The sequence below is a fragment of the Eptesicus fuscus genome, chromosome 18 (assembly GCF_027574615.1).
Source record: "Eptesicus fuscus isolate TK198812 chromosome 18, DD_ASM_mEF_20220401, whole genome shotgun sequence".
Lineage (NCBI taxonomy): Eukaryota > Metazoa > Chordata > Mammalia > Chiroptera > Vespertilionidae > Eptesicus > Eptesicus fuscus.
In genome coordinates, this window is record NC_072490.1 from 7,253,087 (window position 1) to 7,274,482 (window position 21,396).

At 46.1% G+C, this 21,396-nt stretch overlaps 2 protein-coding genes and 1 long non-coding RNA gene across 5 annotated transcripts in view; 2 read left to right on the top strand and 1 right to left on the bottom strand.

Moving 5' to 3' along the window:
- Positions 1-1,984, top strand: part of MYRIP (myosin VIIA and Rab interacting protein) — a 162,638-nt gene extending 160,654 nt beyond the window's left edge. Inside the window, exon 17 of the mRNA XM_054729730.1 lies at positions 193-1,984. Coding sequence (XP_054585705.1) covers positions 193-225 — 33 coding nt within the window. The 3' untranslated portion in view covers positions 226-1,984. The remainder of the gene's footprint in view (positions 1-192) is intronic.
- A 2,911-nt stretch (positions 1,985-4,895) lies between these two features.
- On the bottom strand, positions 4,896-12,375 carry LOC114227866 (uncharacterized). The gene is made up of 3 exons (XR_008558903.1): positions 12,167-12,375; positions 5,896-6,058; positions 4,896-5,506 (listed from the first exon to the last, which is right to left on the bottom strand). It is a non-coding gene; the product is annotated as an uncharacterized LOC114227866 (long non-coding RNA).
- Positions 10,491-15,051, top strand: EIF1B (eukaryotic translation initiation factor 1B). Of its 3 annotated transcripts, none has more exons than XM_054729865.1 (5): positions 10,491-10,509; positions 12,658-12,759; positions 13,694-13,857; positions 14,281-14,382; positions 14,648-15,051. In XM_054729865.1, the coding sequence occupies exons 2-5, from the start codon at positions 12,729-12,731 to the stop codon at positions 14,690-14,692; spliced, it is 342 nt and encodes a 113-aa protein (XP_054585840.1). In that variant the 5' UTR covers positions 10,491-10,509; positions 12,658-12,728; the 3' UTR covers positions 14,693-15,051. The 3 variants fall into 3 exon arrangements, with proteins under 3 accessions (XP_054585840.1, XP_054585841.1, XP_008152948.1); XM_054729866.1 differs by lacking the exon at positions 10,491-10,509 and adding an exon at positions 11,756-11,839; XM_008154726.3 differs by lacking the exon at positions 10,491-10,509 and having other exon boundaries at positions 12,477-12,759.
- Positions 15,052-21,396: the final 6,345 nt, after the last annotated feature.

The window sequence follows — 21,396 nt, forward strand, 5'->3', positions numbered from 1 at the left end:
ATAGACCCAAATAAATTTCAGGTGGATTAAAATGCACATGGTAAAAAGGCACCACTTTTTAAATATTGTGAACCATTTAACTGGTCAATGAGCACGAATACCTCCTATGACATCAAAAAGCAGCAGCCGTTTTCCATCGCCTCGCCTCCCTTCGGCCACGTGGCTGACCATGTGCTCATTGTCTCTCCCCAGGAGCCCACTCTGGAATCCGCTGTGATGTATTAGTGCCACGGAGCTCCACTGCCAGTGACCCACTGCCTCCGGCGTACACGACAGTGCCTTGACCCAACAGCCATTGAATACCATATGGATCTCCGCCTGAGGAGAGGGCCTGGGAGCCACGGTGCACAGGGCTGTCCTGATACCTCACCCAGAGAGCGGTCCCAGGCATCGGCACGGCGGTCTTGCCCGCTCTCTGCCTTAGGCTCCCAGGAGAAGCCAGGACAGAAAACCGAGATGCTGGCTTCCAACAGCAGATCTCCACGTCCAAAAAGGCATCATGTCCCTGTCTGCTTTGCTGTGTGTTGTCTTTGTGATTGGTTTTTTGTTGTTGTTTTTTATTTTATCCTTTTGATCCAACTAGAATGACCTATCAACAATTTGTCCAAAGAAAAATGGTTGGGTGGGGGTGGGGGTGGAGGGAAGGGAGGTGGGTGTTTTCATTTAATTCATTATCAATTCTTATTAATCTCTCACAAGCATCTTACCTTGCAAATGCTGAGGGAAAAGGTGAAAATGCCCCTGTATGAGCACTAGGGGCTGTCACAATTGGAGAGTGCTCGCCCATCAAGGATGCAGGTCTCCCTTCAGCCACCTCCTTCCTGCTAGGCCCCCAGCCCACCGCACCACCAGTCATTCCCATTGCTTTGCGATCACCAGCCACAGAATAGAAGGCTCTGCCTCACCCATGCCATGCCCAGGCCCATTTGAAACTATGGCTCATTGAGAATTTAGGTTCTTCCTTGGACTTCCTGAGACTTTCCCCACTCTGGAGTGGAGAGGGGCTTGAGAAAGCCCATCACTGGCTTAACTTTAGGGCACTGTCCAGAACCAACGTGACATGGGTTAGTGATGACCGCCTCTAAATGAGGTGTAGCTCAATGCATTATCGCAGACTATAGCCACATGAGAAAATGTTGTCCTCCAAAATTTACTTCCCAATAAATATTCAGTCGAAGTAGTAAAATGACCATAAAGACAAAAATAGTTAAGGAGTATCCAGAAAACGTACAGGACAAACTGTGAATTTAATGGACACTGAGTTGACACTAACTCTATGTTTCAGGTCTCAAATGCATGACTATGTAGACTGTGTTTATAAAAGCAAATGGAACTGGAATTTCACTCAATTGATCATTCTGCTAATATATTCTGAATCTAAGGAAGAAGGCAAAGATCGGAGGCAAGGGAATAGTAGGACCGATGTTTATTCTTCTTCTCATTTTAATCCTTAGAGCGACCCTATTCAGTAGGTATCGCCATTTTTTAGATTTGGAGACTGAGGGCCATAGACATTAATTTGCAAAGTCACACCTGGGAGCTAAGTGTAATTAGAATGCCTCACGCTGAAGAGCCTCCCTCTGTCTCTGTGTTGTTTCCAACGTCTCTGTTCTTCTGCTGGCAGGCACATTCCCAGACCTGACACGCTGCTGAAATGTGTGTCGTGGTGCATTCCTGATGGGGGTCTAACTATCTTCCAATAATTATTCTTGCTGATGCTGTGTATGTCTTCTCCAACAGAAATAATGCCTTTGAAATAAAGTAAATCTTTGGTCTTTTGTTCTGTTGGTATGGTTCAAAGCAAACAAATTCAAATTTGAAAAACACAACAAAAAAGATCTGGTTCCCAATAGAACGTTTTCTTTAGGAGGCACGAAAGCAACCATTGTTGTGTTACAGTGTTTAAATATTCAGTTTTCCTTGACGAAAATGTGTACTGTGTGAGCCTTGCAAAAAAAAAAAAAAGAAAAAGAAAAGAAGAAGCCTGCTCTATGGCTTTTGAATTTTTATAAAGGTTTCCTTGTGCCAAAAAAAGTGCAAAGATTTAATTTACTATTAAAAACCATAAGTATATGTTACAGTTCCAGAAGAATTATTTTGTCATCAAGTGATTTTGATCTTCAGTGTCAATATTTATATTTAGATTAATTTTTATAAATGAAAATATTTTAATGGTTTGAGAAAATGAGGATGACAGGACCATTTCTTTGATGACTTCTGAAAGTTACGCTTGCCTTCATGTTATATGCACATTGCCAAGAATTACTGTCAAGAGAAATGATAAAGAAGTAAAAGTCATTTATGAAAATAATGTTTGTAGGTATGTGATTTTTGTTTGTTTGTTTTTTGGTTAGGAAAGGCTGGGAAAGAAGAGGGGCTAGAGAAAGAAGTCAATGGTTAGTCACCAGAGGAGCCAACATTCAAAGTCACAGTTGCCCCGTACCCCAGTCCTTCCAGTCACCTCTCCATGGCTTGTTCTCCAGAGAACAGAACTCCCAGCAATCACCTCTACTGAGTGGTCACCCAAGTAAGATCAGCAATTCTCTGAGCAGGGGATCGGAGTGTGGGCATAGGAGTGGTAGTGTGATTTTGCCTCTTAGGGGACATTTTTGATCGCCCTATCATGGAGGGGTCATACAGTGGTAGTGGCCAGGGATGCTCCTAAACATCCTACAATGCACAGGACAGCCCCCCACAACAAAGATCCTCCAACTAAAAATGTCAGTAGTACTAAGGTTGAGAACTTGGGTTAGACCCTGGAGGTAAGCCTGGGCATCCGTGGAGAAGCCCCTGCCGGTCTCTGCAGGGACTCTGTAGCTGAGCGGGAAGCAGGTCAGGAACTCCCCTGGAGTCTTACACAGGCTCAGGGCCATTGTTGCTCCTCTGTGTCTGGCCCGTCCAGAACACTGAAGCCGACACTGTCCCCCGCCACCCCCGCGTAGGAATAGGAACCCTCCACTAACCTGAAATGAATGTGTGAATGAAAACACTATAAAAGCCAAGAGCCTTTCTCTGCCTGGTGGGCTAAAGCAGTCCATAGAACCCCTGTAAAAACACAGATTCCTGAAGAAATCCCATCAACCCCTGTCCTCAATCCACCTTTCTCTGCACTGCCATTAATGTGCCTGGCACAATGAAGTTTGCTAACCACTCCCGACAAACAGGCTCACACGGAAGTTGGCAGGGCATTTCAGATGGGTGAGGAGGGGAAGACAATATCAGTAGACCCATCTGAAATCCTCTCCAGGCAGCATTTCCTGGCCAGAATTCCTGATTTCGCCATCTTCCCACTCCCCATCCCCATCCCCATAAGATAGCAAGACAGTAAAGAGGGACTAATTGTCCTCAAGTTACCTGAGCATTCAGCCTCCCTAACCCGGAAGCCCCAAAAGCATGCACTGAGCAACCAATCTGTATAGATCACCTGAGTATTCTGGAGAATCCATTTGAGTCAACAATTTGAGTATCAAGAATGATCGAAGCTATGCTAAAAAATATATACGGCTCTGCTTGCCTCTGGGTAAAAAGGAACAGCGTAAAGATAATGTTTTCCCCTAAGAAATAAGTGCTTGATTTTCCATGACACACACACACAAAAAATGTGACCCAATATTCAAAGCATAGAAGCTGCCAGAAAAAAAACTAGGCCCCACTCTTAGACTTTCTACTTAACCAGCTCTGCGGCCAATCACCTCATGTGTAAAATGGGGTCACAGGTCCCTTCCTCATGGTGTTGTGAAAGGTTGAATGAAATAGCACAGGAGAAACCCTCCAGCAGAATGTTTGGTAACTATAGATACTCAACGCTTGTGTCCTCCTTTTTCTCTTAAGATAAGAAAATCACTTAAATACCAGCACCATGACTTATTATGCAAATTGCTGTGCCTCAATTTTTCTGTTAGTAGACAAGATTCTTGTTCTTCCAATACTCACTCCCTCTAACCCCCTAATTCTGGGAGGAGTGCACTACCCCGCCCCACTGAAGGTGGGCTTGACCATGCCACTTGCCTTTATGGTTGGCGGAGCATACTTCTTTGTCTTAGTCTGTTCCGGCTGCTGTAACAAAATGCCAGAGACTGGGCACTTTATGAACAACAGAAATTTATTTCTCCCAGTTCTTAAGTCCAACATGAGGGTGCTGGCTGGAATCCAGTAAAACCTGTTGCAGACTGCCGACCTACACTGTTTCCTCACATGGTGGAAGAGCTCAAGGGATCCCTCTGGGGCCTCTTTTCATAAGACACTTACCCCAAGCATGGGGGAGGAGCCCTCACAACCTATCGCCTCCCAAAGGCCTCACCTCCCAATATCATCACCTTAGGGATTAGGTTTCAATATATGAATGATGGAGGGACACAAACCTTCAGACCATAGTATTCTCCAACCCTTGGTTTGGACTTGGCCATGTGACTTGCTTTAGCTAATGAAATGTTAGAAGATGCCAAAACCGGTTTGGCTCTGTGGATAGAGCATCGGTCTGCGGACTGAAAGGTCCCAGGTTCGATTCTGGTCAAGGGCATGTACCTTGGTTGCGGGCACATCCCCAGTAGGGGGCGTGCAGGAGGCAGCTGGTCGATGTTTCTCTCTCATTGATGTTTCTAGCTTTCTGTCCCTCTCCCTTCCTCTCTGTAAAAAATCAATAAAAATATATTAAAAAAAAAAAAAAAAGAAGAAGAGGTACATAAGGGACTTGAAATATGTTGATGGAGTTGGGTTTGTCCACTTACATGTTGTCATTCACCATGAGAACATGCCACAGGGAGCCCACTGGTCCAAGGAACAGACCCAGACTCAAGATGCATCTGATCAAGATGACCCAAACTCAAGATGCAGCTTGCAGTCAAGCTCAGTGAGTCCAGCTGAGATAGCAGAGCCACCTCAGCCAACCTGTAGACATGAACAAGAATAAATCACTGCTTTATTACACCATCCAAATTTGGGGTGGTTTGTTATGCAGCAATACTACCTGAAAAGTTAGTTTTACCACCTTAGTTTAATCTTGTGTTAGAGATGAAATGAAGATGAGTATCAAAAGTAAACCCACGTGTCAATATTAAGAGTGTATATAAACAAACATTGTGCTATTTATGTTTGGTGTTTCATAATTTATATATGAAACTCTGGTTACATTTTGAGGAGGGCATCTATCTATCTCAATGTGTGCTTGTGTTGATCTCCCACAAAGGTTCCTCTATTCATTGAAATTTTTGATAAAACTTTCAAGTACAGGAGACATTTGGTATAGTCCTTTAAAAATAACTTCTCGCATGATGGCCGCTCTATTTTCTCCCAGAAGTATTTCCCATACAAAATTTGCATTTGACAGAACAGTTGGTTGCGTGAGCCTTCTGTCTCTGCAACCGAGTTATAATTACGATAAAGTGCAGGTAAACAAGAGTTGCATTTTAAAGAGCTCTCTAAGGACTGGAACACTTTAATATCCACTTCAAACATGGGAAACCTCAAAGAAGTTATTCAGATGGATCCAGTTTGTTGGAATCAAGTCCTAAAATAGAGAAAAATTTGTTTTGTATCAAAGCTATCACGTTTGATAAAGATGAAAGATTTAAGGCCATGCCTCTCAAACTTTCATGTGCAAATTCTGATTCAGCAGGGCTGGGATGGGGCCCAGGATGCGGCGTTTCTGACAAGCTCCCGGCTGATGCCAGGGCTGCTGGCCGCACTGCGAGCAGAGAGGTTCAGTAGGGTCCCTCTGAGAGTCCCCTGCAGAACTGAGGCCCGGTTACCCACAGTGCTAACCTACTTGTTCACTGGTGCCACCCTCGTGACGTTTCCTCCCTTCATTGTCTTACGTCCCCCTCCTCGGCATGTGTCCTGGGGTCACAGTCTGCTCTGGGGAAACCCCAGCTGAGCCGTCCCCGGCAGTGCTCTCACGTGTCGCATGTCTTTCTCCCACACGGACCTGGAGGCTCCCTGAAGACAGAGTGGCATGTGTCCCGCACAGAGCCTGGAACTGAGCAGGTGCTTAAAACTAAGCTGGCTCCCCTGGAGGGCCCTCGGTGGTCTGGCTCCAGGCTGTGGAAGTTGTCAGGCCAGTCTAGGAAGGGAGACAAGGCACAGAATGTATCACGTTGGCATCACCTTCAGAGGAGGATACACGGTCAGACCTGGGCAGAGTCGTATTGCCCAGAGACAGGCGGCAGGTGGCGGTCAAAGATCTGTATTGAAGATCTCAAATCCACATCTCTGGCTTGTCCGGCTGCCTTTCATGTTGTCTCGTGTCCCCTTCAAGTGCCTTTTTGTTCCTTTATGTCGGCGGGATGATTCACTTGGGGTTTGAAAAATCTCCCTGCTATGAAAGTTCTTGTATCCCCTTCCATCTTGAGAACCTGTATTATACCTTGAGGCTCTTCACCGTGTGGGAGGGAGGGGGATCAGAATCCCCTGCGTGCTTTTTAAGAACACACACCAGCCCTCCTGAGAGTTCACACTATCTTGCTCCCTAACCGCGACCCTACCCAGGCCCAAGGCAACAGTGAGGCTGCAGGTAGGTGCCCATCAGTAGGAGGCAGACCGAGGCCAAGCAGAAAGGGAAGGAGGGAAGGAGAGGGTAAAAAGGCCCCCAGGTTTCTCACCAGGGCTGCTGGGTCAGTGGCAGCTCCATTAGCTGAAACGGTGGAATCGATATGGGAAATAGTAGCTCTTGCTTTTGCTCTGAAGTTGGCTCAAATTTTTGTTTGAACTGATTCTGCCATCTCCACACGTTTTAATTGGCTACCCTGGAAGACACCTAAAATGGTCATTCTGAGTAACTGAAAGAGGTCGTTCAGGGTCTGGCGGTACATTGCCACCATTATTTGTAACTCGGCATCCCAGCTGCACAGCAGGGTGACTGAGTTATAGCTAACAATTGGTGTTTGCACGACATCCTAGCTCATGCATGAAGACAAACCCCATTCCATCTGTTTTTTCTGCTAATGGTCAGTGGTGTTCCCACAGGCTAATTACAGCAATTACATCGAAAATAATGTGTTTATTTTGAAAAGCCAGATTTGGTTTTGTGACTGGGTAGTTTTCACAAATACACAACCGTTTCTAAGAGGGTGAAGGTCTTCACTCTTTATCATCTATTTTTTTAAAAAGACAACACACCACATGAAATCCCTTTCTGAAGTTACCATGAAAAATGCTATTGAGGATATTGCCTGGGGTCCTGTATTTTTAATTGTGGGATTATACTCCAAGAAGCAATGACATTGCCCTCCAAAATCTGTTCTGTCACTGACAGCTCTGCAAATTCTCATGTTTTGATTAAGGAGCTTATTATTATTAAAGAGGCCTAATCCGCAAAGGGAATTAAGGTGAGCTGAATTAAAGAGTTGACTTTTTTACTTAATTTAATGTTTTATTACTATGTTGTACACCTAAAACATAATCTTGTATGTCAACTGTAATTGAAAACATATTTTAAATTGGTTTTCCTATAGTCTCCTTGTCCTACCCATTTCCCAAAGATGCTTTTGGTGAAGAATAACTTACTTTTTTTTTTTTTTTTTTTTTTTTTTTTTTAGCTCAAGGAGCAATTCTAATGCATTTCCTTTTTGCTCATAACTTATTGCAACCATGTAACCCAAGTAGAAATGAGCTGAGACCCTCCCTGATCTCATGAATGTTTGAAAACTGTCCCCTCTATTTCGGCTCTGACCCCTCATGCTGACACCATGACGCCACTGAGTGCAATTATGGACAGAACTATCCCCTGCTGCTGACCACCAACCACTCCTAACCCAGCCCCTGGGGTGCCTACTTCCTTTCCCTGGCTTCCAGGCCGCCGCCGTCCCCCGATTTCCCTCCTGTTTGAAACACTGCATTGGCACAGTGTGAGTAGACAAGGAGCCCGCCAAAGAGTTGGAAATAGTGTGATCAATGATATGGAAAAAGGCCAAGAGAGTGTGACGTCATCGAAGCCAAGAGAAGAAAGGAGTCGTTCACTTCACGCAGTGCTGCGGAGGGGGTCTAGTAAGGTAAGAACAGGGAGTGGCATTGGATTGGCAATAGAGAGGTCAAGGAACCTTGACATGAAGGGCCTCAGCGTAGCAGTGGAGACAGAGGCTTGCTTGGAGGGCTGGGGAGGAATGAGTCCTAGCAAGGAAAGGAGATAGACCAGGGAGGCTTTGGTTTTTGTCTTTTTAAGATGGAAGATTCTAGAGAATAGCTGCATCCTGGTGGATTTAATGAAGAGAGAGAGAGAGAGAGAGAGAGAGAGAGAGAGAGAGAGATTATAAATGCAACTTCTTTAAGAGAGCAGCAGAAGAAAACTGGGATAATTCATCTATTTTAACAACAAGGCAAAGGACAGTGGTACAAATGGAGGGAGGTCTGGAGTTTGGTGTCTGGGTGAGGTTTGCCCCACCTGATCACTTCAACGTTCTCATTCAGTGTGAGCAAGGTCACCAGCTGAGGATGAACACAGGGGAAGGAACTGGGGTTTGAGAAGAGAGAACATGTATGACATCACCAGTGTAGAGAGAAGAGCCGTACGGAGTGCGGAGCCGACTGCCCGTCTGAGATCTGGGTTCCCGAGTTTAGGATGAGGCTGGCTGAAGAGCACAGAGACAGCGCATGGAAACTGAGTCCTGACCCGGTACTCGGCATGCACTCTGTACGAGCTGTTCCTCTTCTCCCCCGTGAGTATTTCTCTATTGTTTGCTTATATGAGATTCACTCCTGTCAAAAAAGAAACAAGATCTGGGGTGAGGTTGTTTTACGAACATTATAAATCCATTAAATACAGACCATGTTTACAATAAAGGAAGATTAAACTTAAAGTCGTGAAAATGTAGAGTCTGTGGCCTAAGAGACTGACAGAACACGAAGAGGAGGAGGACAGCAGTTAAATGGGATTTTATGAAGATGTGGTGCCATTGATCTGCATCTGGATGTGGCTGTTCCCAGAGCTCTGTGCAGCCCTGTAATGTAAGGTCATGCGTGGTTGGCCTGGGATGGCGTACAGTGGTGGGCGGACTGGGACATGGTTATACTGAATCTACACAATAGCTGGTGGCTCAGTTCTAAGAGTAATAGAATCGATTAAGTAGCTTTTATATTAAAATGAGCTAAGAAAAGAATTCAGGGAAGCTATTATTACATTGAAAATATCAGCATAAAAATTTGAGACTCAGGAAGGTCAGTGGTCTACCCTTGAAATAAGAAGCAACACTGCCCCGTATCACCCCATTTCCAGAAAGTTCTAGGATATCAAATAACACGCAGCTTTCACCCCCACACTGTGGTCTTCTGCCCTTCCCTCACTGGAAAAAAAGGGGGGAGGGGTATTCTTGGAGCATAGAATCAGGTGATCAAAATCAATTTTTTTTTCATCTTATTGAGATGACCACAGAGTTTATGTCCTTTAATTGGTTGATATATTAGGGTACAGGGAGACCATCTCTTCACAGTGTGGTAGAGTATCCTGTCTGTAACCAGAAGTTAAACCTCAAAAAATAATACTATGGCTTCCCAAAGGTATACACAGTAAGTATCCCTTTTCGAAGAGCTTTTTGGTAGTTAGCTGGCTCATGACTCTTGATTTCTACCTTCCATTCCCATGCTGTCAAGGGGGCTCAGCGCCTCCATCTGGGAGATGCAAGGTCTCCACCTCCTCTACTCAAGATCACCAAGTCTCCATTTCCCTCCTGAGTGTCCCAAGGACTCTCTGACCTTGCCGACTAAAAGGCAACTCCCAGGCACAGTCTTGGTTATATTTATGTTGAAGAGGCCTGTTACTTCGATGTGTTAAAGGACTTGGGGTGTGGAGGGTTCCTCAGCCCCTGGCTGGTGAACAATTCTCTGTAGGTAAGTAGGTTTCCGGGGACATGATTTTACCTTTGACCTACATAAATATTGATAATGAGTTTTGCTGTAACAGAATTCTAAGTTCATTGATAAGTAAAGGAATTAAACCCTTCTTACCATGTACATGTTTCCAGCATTTCATTTATGTCACACATTGCTAATATAACAACCAAGTATGACAATTCAAGGTTTTCACTCACTTCTAACGGACCTGAACACAACCGAGTGTCTAAAAGGTCTAGAAATATAGTGTATTTATTGTACTTTTTCAGAATAAAAATAGATGGGACCTACTGCTTTAAATTTACAGGTATTTCACCTGAAAAGTTTTCTGAAAAAAAATATCATGACAGTATATTATTTGAAAACATAACAAATAAATGTAACTAATAAGCTCTGTGAATCTCACTGAGGCAGTAAAAAGACCCTAGAAAGAGCCTCTTCCCATTTTGTGTGTGTGGGGGGGAGAGGGAGGACAAACTATGGATGAAGGAGGACCCAAGGCCCTCACCTGACAGCATGTCCTCATGACTAGCAGGTATCAGGAACAGCTGCATAAAACCCACCATTGTCCTCATGGTAGGCACAGTGCTGGGATGCTGTGCAATACATCACAGTGTGCCCTTTATGAGGGCCCACAAAACTATCTCCTGTGCCTCAGGGCCGGGCAAAGTCATTCCTCCTGCACAACTGGTACGTTCTCACCCTGTAGACGTATGGATTTTCTAGCTCATTTGTCTCTCCCTCTCTCTCTCTCTCTCTTAGCCTTTAGGACAGGAAAAGCCAGTTTGGTGTCTATCTCTAGCTTTGGGGGCTTTTATTTTTCAACTATTCTTTTTTTTGTTTGTTTCATCTTCCCTGATTCCTTTAGTCCATACTACTGTGCTCTGCTGGTGATCTAAACTTTCTTCTGAGATAAGGCAGATGATGATCACCTTAAACTAGACTGGTACCATTCAGAACTAAAAATACTAGGTTTTAAGTATTTTAATTCTCCTTGTTTTGGAACCAGCTCTAAAACTTCACACCGTAGTTTGGATATAAATGTGTTGTTCATTTAAATCAGGACGAGAGGACCAAAAATGTAGTTGGATTCCTCAGAGTTAAGAATTTAGTTTTTTTAGGCAAATTATTTAACCTACAAAAGCCCCCATTTCTGCATCTGTTAAACAGAGTAATAACTACATCATAGAATGGCTACAGATTAATAATATTGTATATAAATGTTACAACAGTCGAGTAGTAAGCACTAAATGGTACCTATCACCAGCTTTAATTACCAGAGATTATTAAATCCATATATTCTAAACCTGGGGTCTGCAGATCCTTGTCCATGGATAAATTGTGGGGGTCGGGGAGAAGGGAGAGAATTCCTAAAACTAGACAGGAAAAAGGCTTACACCTCCATTGTCACTAACTCCTAACCAAAGTTTAGTATTTCCTTCTTTAGGAATGCTGGGGACATCACAGCAGTATTAGAAGGACCTGTCCCTTTGCCCCAATAGAAGTCACCGATATATTCCTATTTCTGATGTTTCAGCTATCTCAAAATACCTGTAATCACCTTTTGAAATTCTAGTAGTTAGACCTACTGCTGGGTCTTGTGAATGCAATGATAAAGAAACAATACTATGTTATCCCTGTATGGCTTTTGAGTTCACTATAATTGGTTTCCTTTGTAGCCCTAGATGTTTTATCTCATGCACTTAAAGCATATTCTGAGAAGGGGTCCAGAGGCTTCAAGCACAAGACAGTCATGGCATCAAAAAAAAAAAAAAAAAAAAGTTAAGACTCCCTACATTTTAGTCTATCCGCTTCCAGAAAGCCAACCATGGAGCCCCCTTGGGGCCCGCTAGGGTGAGCCCATTCCCAAAGTTTCGGTTTGTTTTTCTGTGTGTAGCTTGACAGTCAGTGGTACCTGACTCTCCATCAGTTAACCTTGTGGGGGGAGTTCACCCTCACTTTCTATAAGGCACCTATCCTGTTCAAGGTTCTGCGTTCAAATCGGCAGGCTGGTTTTCAGGTATGTTCGCCTGGCACATCCTGACCCCCGGGAGCTTCCTAGCTTTGCAGATTCTCGGGTCACACCCCTGACCTCCTGATAACTGAGATGCACGCAGGAGTTGGAAGGCCACCGCGCTAGGGAATGGGGAGGCGGCCCCACCCTGGGGGGGGAGGGAGAGGGAGGGAAGGCTCCCACCTCGAACCTCGGTGGGACAAATGGGGCTCCAGCAACGCGGGGGGAGGAGAGGCTGGAATTTCGATGCGGGAGATGCTGAGGCGCGGCCATCGAGTCAAAAGGAGGGGGCTCAGGGCTTGTGCTCCTGCCCCCCCAATTTTATTACATTACCCCGGCCTCCAGGGTGACCGATGGAGAGCATCCCCCAGCATTGACCTCGCGGTGCCACCACTGTGCGGAGAGGACAGCCCAGACCTGCGGGCTCCCGCGGGTACCTCTGCACCCACCGGGACCGTTCTGGTCCTGCGGGTCAGCGCTGGGCCGCGAACTCCCTGCTGGGAATTGCGGTCCCGGAAGCCCACCGGCCCCAGGCTTTCCGAGGGCTGTTGCCGCTGGGAAACTACAAGCCCCAGAATTCCTGGCGCGGGCGAGCACGTGGGCGGGGCGGCGGGCTCGGCTAAATAGTCTCCATCGGCCATTTTGTCGGAGAAGCCGCAGCGCCGCCTCTTCTGTCGCGTCCTCGCCTCCGTCGCCGCCGCCTCTTCCTCCGCCTCCTCCCGGCTGCCGCCGCCGCCGCCGCCGCCGCCGCCGCCGCCACTGCAGCCGAATCCCAGCCCCGGGGCGAAGCATTTCTTCCATTTTCCGTTTTCTCGCCACTGCAGCCTCTTGACACGGTGATCCGGGCGGGCCCCGCAGGAATTTTATCCCCTCACCGGCCTCACATTAGTATCGCATGTCCACTATCCAGAACCTCCAATCTTTCGGTAAGATCCGGCGGCCGCCGGCCCCGCCTGGCCCCCCGCGCGCCCTCGGCCGGCCCGCCGCCCCTGCCCCTGCCCAGGCCCCCTCCCCGCCCCCCGGGACCCCGAGTGGGGCTTTGTCTCGGCGCCCAGAAAATGGCGACTGGTCCCCCGGCGACCCCTCCCCGAGCCGGCCGGCCCCCCCAGCCCCAGCCCTGCTGCCCGGCCCCCTGCGCGGCCCCCGACATCCCCGCGGCCCGGCGGCGACCCCTCGCCTTGCCCCGCCGCTCGCTGAGGCGATGCCGGGCTCGGGGATCGGCATCCATCCGGGGTCGGAGCCGCTGGGGAGCAGGTGTCGGGGGCGCATTGAGTGCAAGATGCGGAGACAGACCTCAGAGGGGCCACGGGGTCCCCTTTTCTCCGCGGGGCTAGTCATGTGTCAAATGACGCCCCTTGATCTACTACACACACATACACATATGTACACATACACATACACACACACACACACGTGTGTGTATATGGATACGTGTTTTTGTTGTTCCTTTTTGCACGGCACCTCTCCGCCGAGATGATTGGGGGATTTGAATGTTTCTGTTGTCATCAGAATGTCAGCGAGGTGACGCACATTTTTATAGCGGCTGTAAAATAAGGTCTCCGTAGCGGGCCGTGCTCAACGGTAACGTTATCTGCCTAGAGCAAGGTTTTTCTGCCCGGGTGTCCGTGGACGTGCCTGTGCACAGTGTCCTCTCTTTGTGGGAGCACCTTGGAGGTTTTATTGACACCCCACCACCACCCTTCTCCATCCCCCCCCCCCCCATCCCCACCCGCGAAAAGAGCAGAGGCGCTAGAACCTTCTGGGCCGGCTGTCTGTAGACTGTGAAGTCTACCGTATACCTGGAAATGAACCACGAAACGGTATTTTCTGCTTTTGATGGGTTGTTGTCTCCCTTTGCAGACCCCTTTGCTGATGCAACTAAGGGTGACGACTTACTCCCGGCAGGGACTGAGGATTACATTCATATAAGAATCCAGCAGCGCAACGGCAGGAAGACGCTGACCACTGTTCAGGGCATTGCAGATGATTATGACAAAAAGAAACTTGTGAAAGCTTTCAAAAAGGTAAAGGTGCTAGAAGGGAGAGCTTAAAAATGGGAGCTGCTGATGCGCAGCTCTGCATCGGACGATGGTTCACACCTTATCGGTGCGGTTGAAAATGATTGGGTCCAGGAAAGCCGTGTTCATTCTCTCACTTTCAACAATCAGATGTTGATGTCTGGTCTCCCGTCTCAAAACAAGATTTACATGGCCTTCAAGCAACACGTGAAATAATTTAGTTCTTGATGGTCCAAGTAACATCATTGCCTTTATTATGTGACCTGCTGGTTCATTTCACATTACCTTGGGAGTGTTGGGGATTACAGGGGACAAACTTGTTTCATAAACGTAGTCAAGGCTACGGAGTAGTTAATTTTAGTCTTTTGGTGAAAATAAAACCTCATTGTATTTGACTCCGTTCTGTTAAACATTTACATAATTCTCCAGAAATTTGCCTGTAACGGTACTGTGATCGAACATCCCGAATACGGAGAGGTTATTCAGCTTCAAGGTGACCAAAGAAAAAACATTTGCCAGTTTCTCTTGGAGGTGAGTGACTGGGTGCTTCTGTACAGCCTTGAGATTGCTTTGTCATTAGAGGGCGGGATCATTCCTGCTGCTACACAGGGTGTTTTTTGGCATGTCAAGGCGTTCAAATGTGAGTGGAACTGTTTGTTGTTAACAGTTGATGCCGCCAAAAAAATATGTGATGAGCTATTAGCAATGCTGCTTCTTAATGGCTGCTCCATGTTTTCTTAGGGGTGAATTTATGTATTCCTTGAGTGATTCTGCTAAATTAAGTTTTATTTTGCAGGTTGGCATTGTCAAGGAGGAACAGCTTAAGGTTCATGGATTCTAAAATGAACCTAAATACATGGAGAATTTCTTGAATTTTATTCTCTAAATCCAGTTTGGCTGCCTTGTGAAATGATTCTCTGCAGTAAACGGACTTTTCATTTATTTAATCATTCAAACTTCCATTCACATCTGCATGATTACAGAAAACATGGGGTATGTAGGCTAGAAACACATAAGAAAATTGCAGTAAGATGGTAACGAAACCCCGTATTCATCTTAACATGTTTCCAATGGAAAATATTTTGTTTTGAGTGTTTATTTGTTTATTGTTCAGTTTATTACTTTTCACTTGATTAAATGTTTTTTTGTTGTATTAAACCATGTATGTTGCAGCTTAACAATAAAATCTATGAATTCTTCTGTGAGCAGTTAGGGTCTCAAATCTAAACAAGATGCACATATATTTTTGTCTTTCATAATTGGTGTTCTCATTCTAAGTATTCTTTCTAATTAGCTTCAAGCTTCTGTTAAAACCAAAGTGAGAAGATAACATTTGTTAGATGTACCTTGTGTTCTTCATTTACTGACTTAAAAATAAGAATAGAAACAAGGATTATAAACTCAGTCAGGGGAAAGAATCTGCCAGAATATAGTGTTAAATCTTAAAAAATAATGTGAGGTAGCCCGGGGCCGGATGGCTCAGTTGATTGGAGCATCGTCCCATACACCAAAAAGTTGCGGGTTTGAGGTTAGGGAACATACCTAAGTTACGTATGGGAGGCAACTGATTGATGTTTTTCTCTCTCCTTTCTTCTCTCTGTAAAAACATATCCTTGGGTGAGGATTAAGAAAAACAATATGTGAAGTATAATTTAAACTTAGGTATTAGCACATAGAATTCTTTTATATGTTTTTTATTGGTTATGTTACTGCACTGCCACTGTAAGTATCCCCAAGTGCCAGGTAATACAGTAGGCTTATGACATAAATAAGTGTAGTCACAGGCACTGCCCTGCAGGTGTGGGTGATAGTGATACCACCTTAGAGCTGGAAGACACGGGTTCGGGTTAACTTCCCTTGAGGGCCAGAAAGTGACAGCGTTGGGACGCCAGCCCAGGGCTTCCAGCCAGAAAAGCCATATTTCACTGTATCATGGTTTTGGTGTGTTTCACCAAAGGAAGTGAAAGCCATGTGTAATAACACATGGCAGCTGGTGTGGTGCAAGAAATAACATGATTTTCAGTTCTTAATCGTGAGATTTCTGCAGCTTATCTTGGGTTTCAGACTTCTGATTGAATAGTAATTATTTGCTCAGTCATTAAAACCACTTAGGACAAAAATGCGTCCACAAGTGTATACTTTTTAGCTTTATGAAGTGGAGTGATGATGGTGTCAAGAATGTCTGTCACGTTCTGTACCAGCTGAACCCTTGCCCCTAATTTGATGATTCTGCTTTGGGCAAGGGGAGTGTTTTACAGGCGCTTAAGTAGTAGGTTTTGTTACTTTCTATCCCATTTTACCTCAAATCGAAAGAGACTGGGACTGTTGAGTACACCAAAATAGAGTGCTGAATTTGGTAAGTTCCTTTCTGATAAACATTAATATAATTTGACTAAAAAGATCAAGAGATTTAGGAGAATTATTGAGAAATCCTCACTTTTCTGCCTGCACCATTTTGTAGTGATTTCACTTATAGAGGTGCTGTAGAAATAGTTTATAAAAATGATACAGCAGAAACGCACACTAACATGAAATTAAAGTGTTGTTCGAGGAACAGCGTGCAGTCTGGAGAGAGAATCAGAACTCTAACCCATACTGAATGGTCTGCTGAGTATTGAACAAAGTGGGTAGAGTGACAAGGGAAGCCTCAGGTGGGAAGGATAAGACCCTTCATCTTGGCCCCCCTACGGAAGTTCTTGTCATCCCTTCATATGCCAGGCCGCCACATTGGATGGGACCCGAGCCTTGCCCAAAGCTGGGTTTTGTGAGGGGCGCACTCCTGATCTTTCAGCCAGTGAGCCCAGACCCCAATTGGACTTCCCACCTGTAGGGCAGTCCCGGTCCGTAGAGCAAGAACTGGGTGTGTACCCTTCCTTGCCTGTCTTTAAGCAGCGCAGTGAGAACAGGATGTAGTTAAGACAGGTTTCTGCCCTGGCTGGTTTGGCTCAGTGGATGGAGCGTGGGCCTGCAGACTGAAGGGTCCCGGGTTCGGTTCTGGTCGGGGGCACATGCCTGGGTTGCAGGCTCAATCCCCAATGGGCTTGCAGAAGGCAGCCAATCAATGATTCATCATTGATGTTTCTCTCTCTCTTCTCTGAAATCAATAAAAAATATATTTAAAAAAAAGAATACAGGTTTCTGCACTTCCGCTGAGACAAGTCAAAGGATAAATTTTGAATATTCCCCTTGTGTGGGAAAGCTAACTGGGAGCCTCAGAGATACCTACGCATGGAAGCAGGGCTGACTGTTCTTGGCTTCAGGGGCCAAAGGGCTAGGCAGCGTTGTGTAATGGGAGGGGGAACAGACAACCAATGCAGCAGAAATAACTACCCAAATTGGGTATCTCCCTGTGCCTGCAGGGTGGGGAGAATTTGATCTGCAGTTTCTTGAGTGATCTGTATGTTCAGGTGCAAAACGGAAAATGCCAAGTGGAGGACAAGAAGACTTGTCCCTGAAATGATACACTTGGCAGAAGTCTTAGCAAAGCCATTAGGAAATTGGTGTTTGATTGAGGCACAGCCTAGTATAAAGTACTACTAGCAAGGGTGTCCTGTGCTCCTCAATCCTTCCCTCCTCTCTTCCCCCCTACCCATCCTTCCCCCCCACCCCACCCCACCCAGGAAAGCCTGGGGCAGCAGTCTGCTCTACTCAGGAGATCAAGTAGTAGCTGTTCTCTGAACCATCCTAGAAATGGGCTGGGTGTGATCTTGTGGAAGGAATCCAGCGGTCGGCAAACTCATTAGTCAACAGAGCCAAATATCAACAGTACGATTGAAATTTCTTTTGAGAGTTGAATTTTTTAAACTTCTTCTAACACCATTTCTTCAAAATAGACTTGCCCAGGCCGTGGTATTTTGTGGAAGAGCCACACTCAAGAGGCCAAAGAGCTGCATGTGGCTCGAGAGCCGCAGTTTGCCGGCCACTGTTCTAGTCCCAATCAGGAGGGGAGTTTAACCAAAATGACTTGAGAGAAGCAGAGTGGTAACACATCTCTGTGCCACCTGTCAGCAGTTGGGCTCCAGATAAGGAAATGGGTACTTACACCTCAGGAAAAACCAACCTCATTAGGTCGCCCACACAGACCTGTTTCATTGGTCCTGGGAGGATCTCCTGTGCCAAGCCAGGCTTCCGTGTGGGAAGAAATGAGGGAGGCATGGCTCTGCTGTGGCTAAAACCAAGGAAATCCTCACTTCCGGTGGACTGCACCCAGCTGCCCTCACCTGGCATGCAGGCGATAGCCAGACCACATTGTGTTTGTCTGGGACCAAGTGAATCGAACAGGAGCAAAACCACGTGGGGCCCTCAGCATTGACCGCTCCCTTCACACAGCTATGCCAACATTTAACGCCCTTTTTATCTGGGTAATGGAAGCTTGGAAAAAGTCATATATTGGAGGAATGGTTGTATTTCTTTATTCCTGGAACACCATTCAGGGTGGAGTTAGAGCCAGTAGAGGAGGGGATGCCAAACTGGGCATTACTGTGCTGGGTGACATGGCCCGTGGGGTTCTCTGACCTGTAAGGAGAAGTTAAATGGCAATTGAACCTCTGCATTGGCCCTGTGGTGCCAGTGTGGGTCTGCTGTCTCACCTGTTAGCTCTTCAGTCTGGTTTTGAACAGAGCAGGAGGAACAGTGGATCTGCTGTGTCTGTAGCTGTTTTCCCAAAGAGCTAAGGGCCTTATTGTTCTATTGTAAATCAGAAGACGCCTTAATCAGTAAGCCAAATTAATTTGGAGTCTTTTATTATTACGCTAGTACTAGCGGGCTCAGAGTAGAGTGTCTCTGTCAAATTCTGGGCCCCAAATAGAGGAAGTCTTTCCTGTTTATACTTTTTTCAGTTCTTTGTCTTCCAAATTTGGAATGAGACTTCCAGACCTTCTGAGAAGTCCTGTGTGCTGGGAAGGGGCCGTGAGACCACTTCTCAAGGCCTGGCGTGGCGCCAGCACTGACATCTCTGTCTGGGACATAGTTTATGGCCTCTCTGGAATGGGATAGTCTTATTTTTCCCTATTATTTAAGCAAGCAAATGTTTACAGAAGCCAGAATAGCAGGGTTAGAATTTTAAACAGCAGTTTTTACCCAAGATGGAGGTTACTATGCTTCATTATCTGAATCTCGGCAGTGCCTTCATCTCAAACTTCATGCACAACCTACAGACTTTCTCATGCAAAAAGCAATTACTTAGAGATAGGCCCCTTTCATTCAAGGCACAAAGTTCAAAGCCAAAATCCCCTACAGGGAATCTAAGTGACCTGGGCCCCCAAACTGCTGTAGCTGCAGCCCCCTTTGGAGGGTTTCAAAGGGCCTCTGGGCCTACCAAAGGCCGGCTGTAAACCTGGGGTTTGCCTCCACGTGTCCCTCGCCCACTCTTATCAGGACCCCCAAGACCCTGCTCCTCAGTCCACTGAGCAAGGAACAGCATGCAGTCTGGAGAGCAGAGAGAGAATCAGACAGTACTTTAACCCATGTCAGCCATGACAAGTTCTGTGGGGGAGACATCCACAAGTCCACTCTGAGTGCTTTATTGCCATGGACTTGTTAGATTAGACCGTGGGAACTACTCACAACTTACTTGATACACCAAGATTGTTGAAATGAAACAGCATCGGGTACCCAAGAAATGATAATATTAAGAAGTTGAAAGGGGGACAGGGAGTGGTTAGGCAAGTATGTAGTCCTTTCACCCCCTCTTGTGGCCACTTGAAAAACTAGCTAGCTCCTGGCAGTTCGGGTGAATTATGGGAGGTTTAAATTGTTACAGGCAATTGAAGCACTTGCTGACAGGTTTAATTTTGTCATCTCTCACATGTTACGCAGAAATTGATCCAGCCAACCCTTTATTCTTGAAATCCATAAAAATCTATCTCGATTTGCTTTTACCTGGGAGAGACCAAAAAATGCTTTAACAGTCTTACCCTGGGGATGTATAACACCACTTCCCCGGCTATCTACCACAATGTTGTTAGGAGGAATTTAATTGAAATGTAAATAAGACACCTGTTTATGGCCCCCAGAGACTAGGTGATTAAGTAGAAAACAATCAGGGCTCCTCCTAAATTGTCACAGACTGAGGAACACAATCTGGAATTGCTAACTATGTGGTGTGGTGGTCTCAATCTAAACCTCCGTCTCAGACCAGCAAATGGTTAGGTTAGCGAGCCTTTTTGTCTCCTGGGGACACACCCACTGAGAGGGTCACTTGAAGACTAGCAACTTCTCTTTGGGAAAAGTAGTAACTAAACTCCTTTAAAGACCCTATGTCCACAGTCCAGGCACACCTCAGAGATACTGTTTCCAGACTAGCACAGTAAAGCAAGTCATGAACTTTTTATATATATACATATCTTTACTAGAGGCCCGGTGCACGGATTCGTGCACCGGTGGGGTCCCTTGGCCTGGCCTGCGCCTTCTCACAACCCAGAACCCCTCGGGGAATGTCGGACTGCCGGTTTCAGCCCGATCCCTACAGGCCAGGCTGAGGGACCCACCCGTTCATGAATCCACGCACTGGGCCTCTAGTATGCATATAAGATCTTTGGTTAATCTCTTCCTGCCCCCACCTCCCCCCTTTCCTCTGAGATTCATCAGTCTGTTCCATGTTTCCATGACTGTGCGTTGAGCACGTGCCCCCTGGTGGTCAGTGCGCGTCATAGCTACTGGTCGAACAGTCAAACGGTTGCTTAGGCTTTTATATATAGAGATAGATTTCAGAGAGGAAGGGAGAGGGGAGAGAGAGATAGAAACATCAATAATGAAAGAGAATCACTGATCTGCTGCCTCCTGCACACCCCCCATGAGCCCACAACCCAAGCATGTGCTCTTGACTGGAATCAGACCCAGGACTCTTCAGTCTGCAGGCCAACTCTATCCACTGAGCCAAACCATCTAGAGCGAGTCATGATCTTTTTGCTGGTGGAGAGTCTTGCCTTCAATTTGTAAAAAACAATGTCTGTGAAGCACAGTAAAATGAGGCGTGCCTGTACATGAAGCCATTCCGTTAGTTCTAAGGAACCCAGAATGGGGCTCAGAAGGCTGGTCATTACAACACACTCACCTGGAGAGCCTCCGGCAGATCTCACGTTTATGAGCAGGGGAGGCCTCCTGAGAGACCATGGTAACCCAGAAATTGTCCTTGAGGGATTTGATTCCACCTGAGTCAATGTCAGCATCCCGAGATTGTCACATTTGGACCCTGTGCATCCCTGACGTGGGAAATGGCTGAGATCAATTGGGAGGTTTTTCTTCAGAAAAGTTGCTCTCTCACAACAGATTCTTTGACCCTGTCCACATTTCTCCCCATCACCGCCCCTCGTTTCTCACTCCCTTGCAATGAAGTGAAAATGGCTAACCTCTTTGAACACCTGGAGTGCTGAGTGCTCTGCGTGTGTCAGCTTGTGTGATTCTCAGACTTGGTGACCCAGCGCAGATTCCCGGTTTTCCACTGTGATCACCCCACCACCCATGGCTAACAAATGAGCCTATATTTTGTTTTCTTCATAAAACTTACTTTATACAAAATTATCTTGTTTTTGCTGGTTGACTTTC

Excerpts from the sequence above, each read along its gene's own strand:
- EIF1B (XM_054729865.1), top strand. The coding sequence starts at position 12,729 with ATGTCCACTATCCAGAACCTCCAATCTTTCG. Across the intron at positions 12,760-13,693 it reads CCAGAACCTCCAATCTTTCG|ACCCCTTTGCTGATGCAACT; the intron begins GTAAGATCCGGC and ends CTCCCTTTGCAG. Across the intron at positions 13,858-14,280 it reads TTGTGAAAGCTTTCAAAAAG|AAATTTGCCTGTAACGGTAC; the intron begins GTAAAGGTGCTA and ends ATAATTCTCCAG.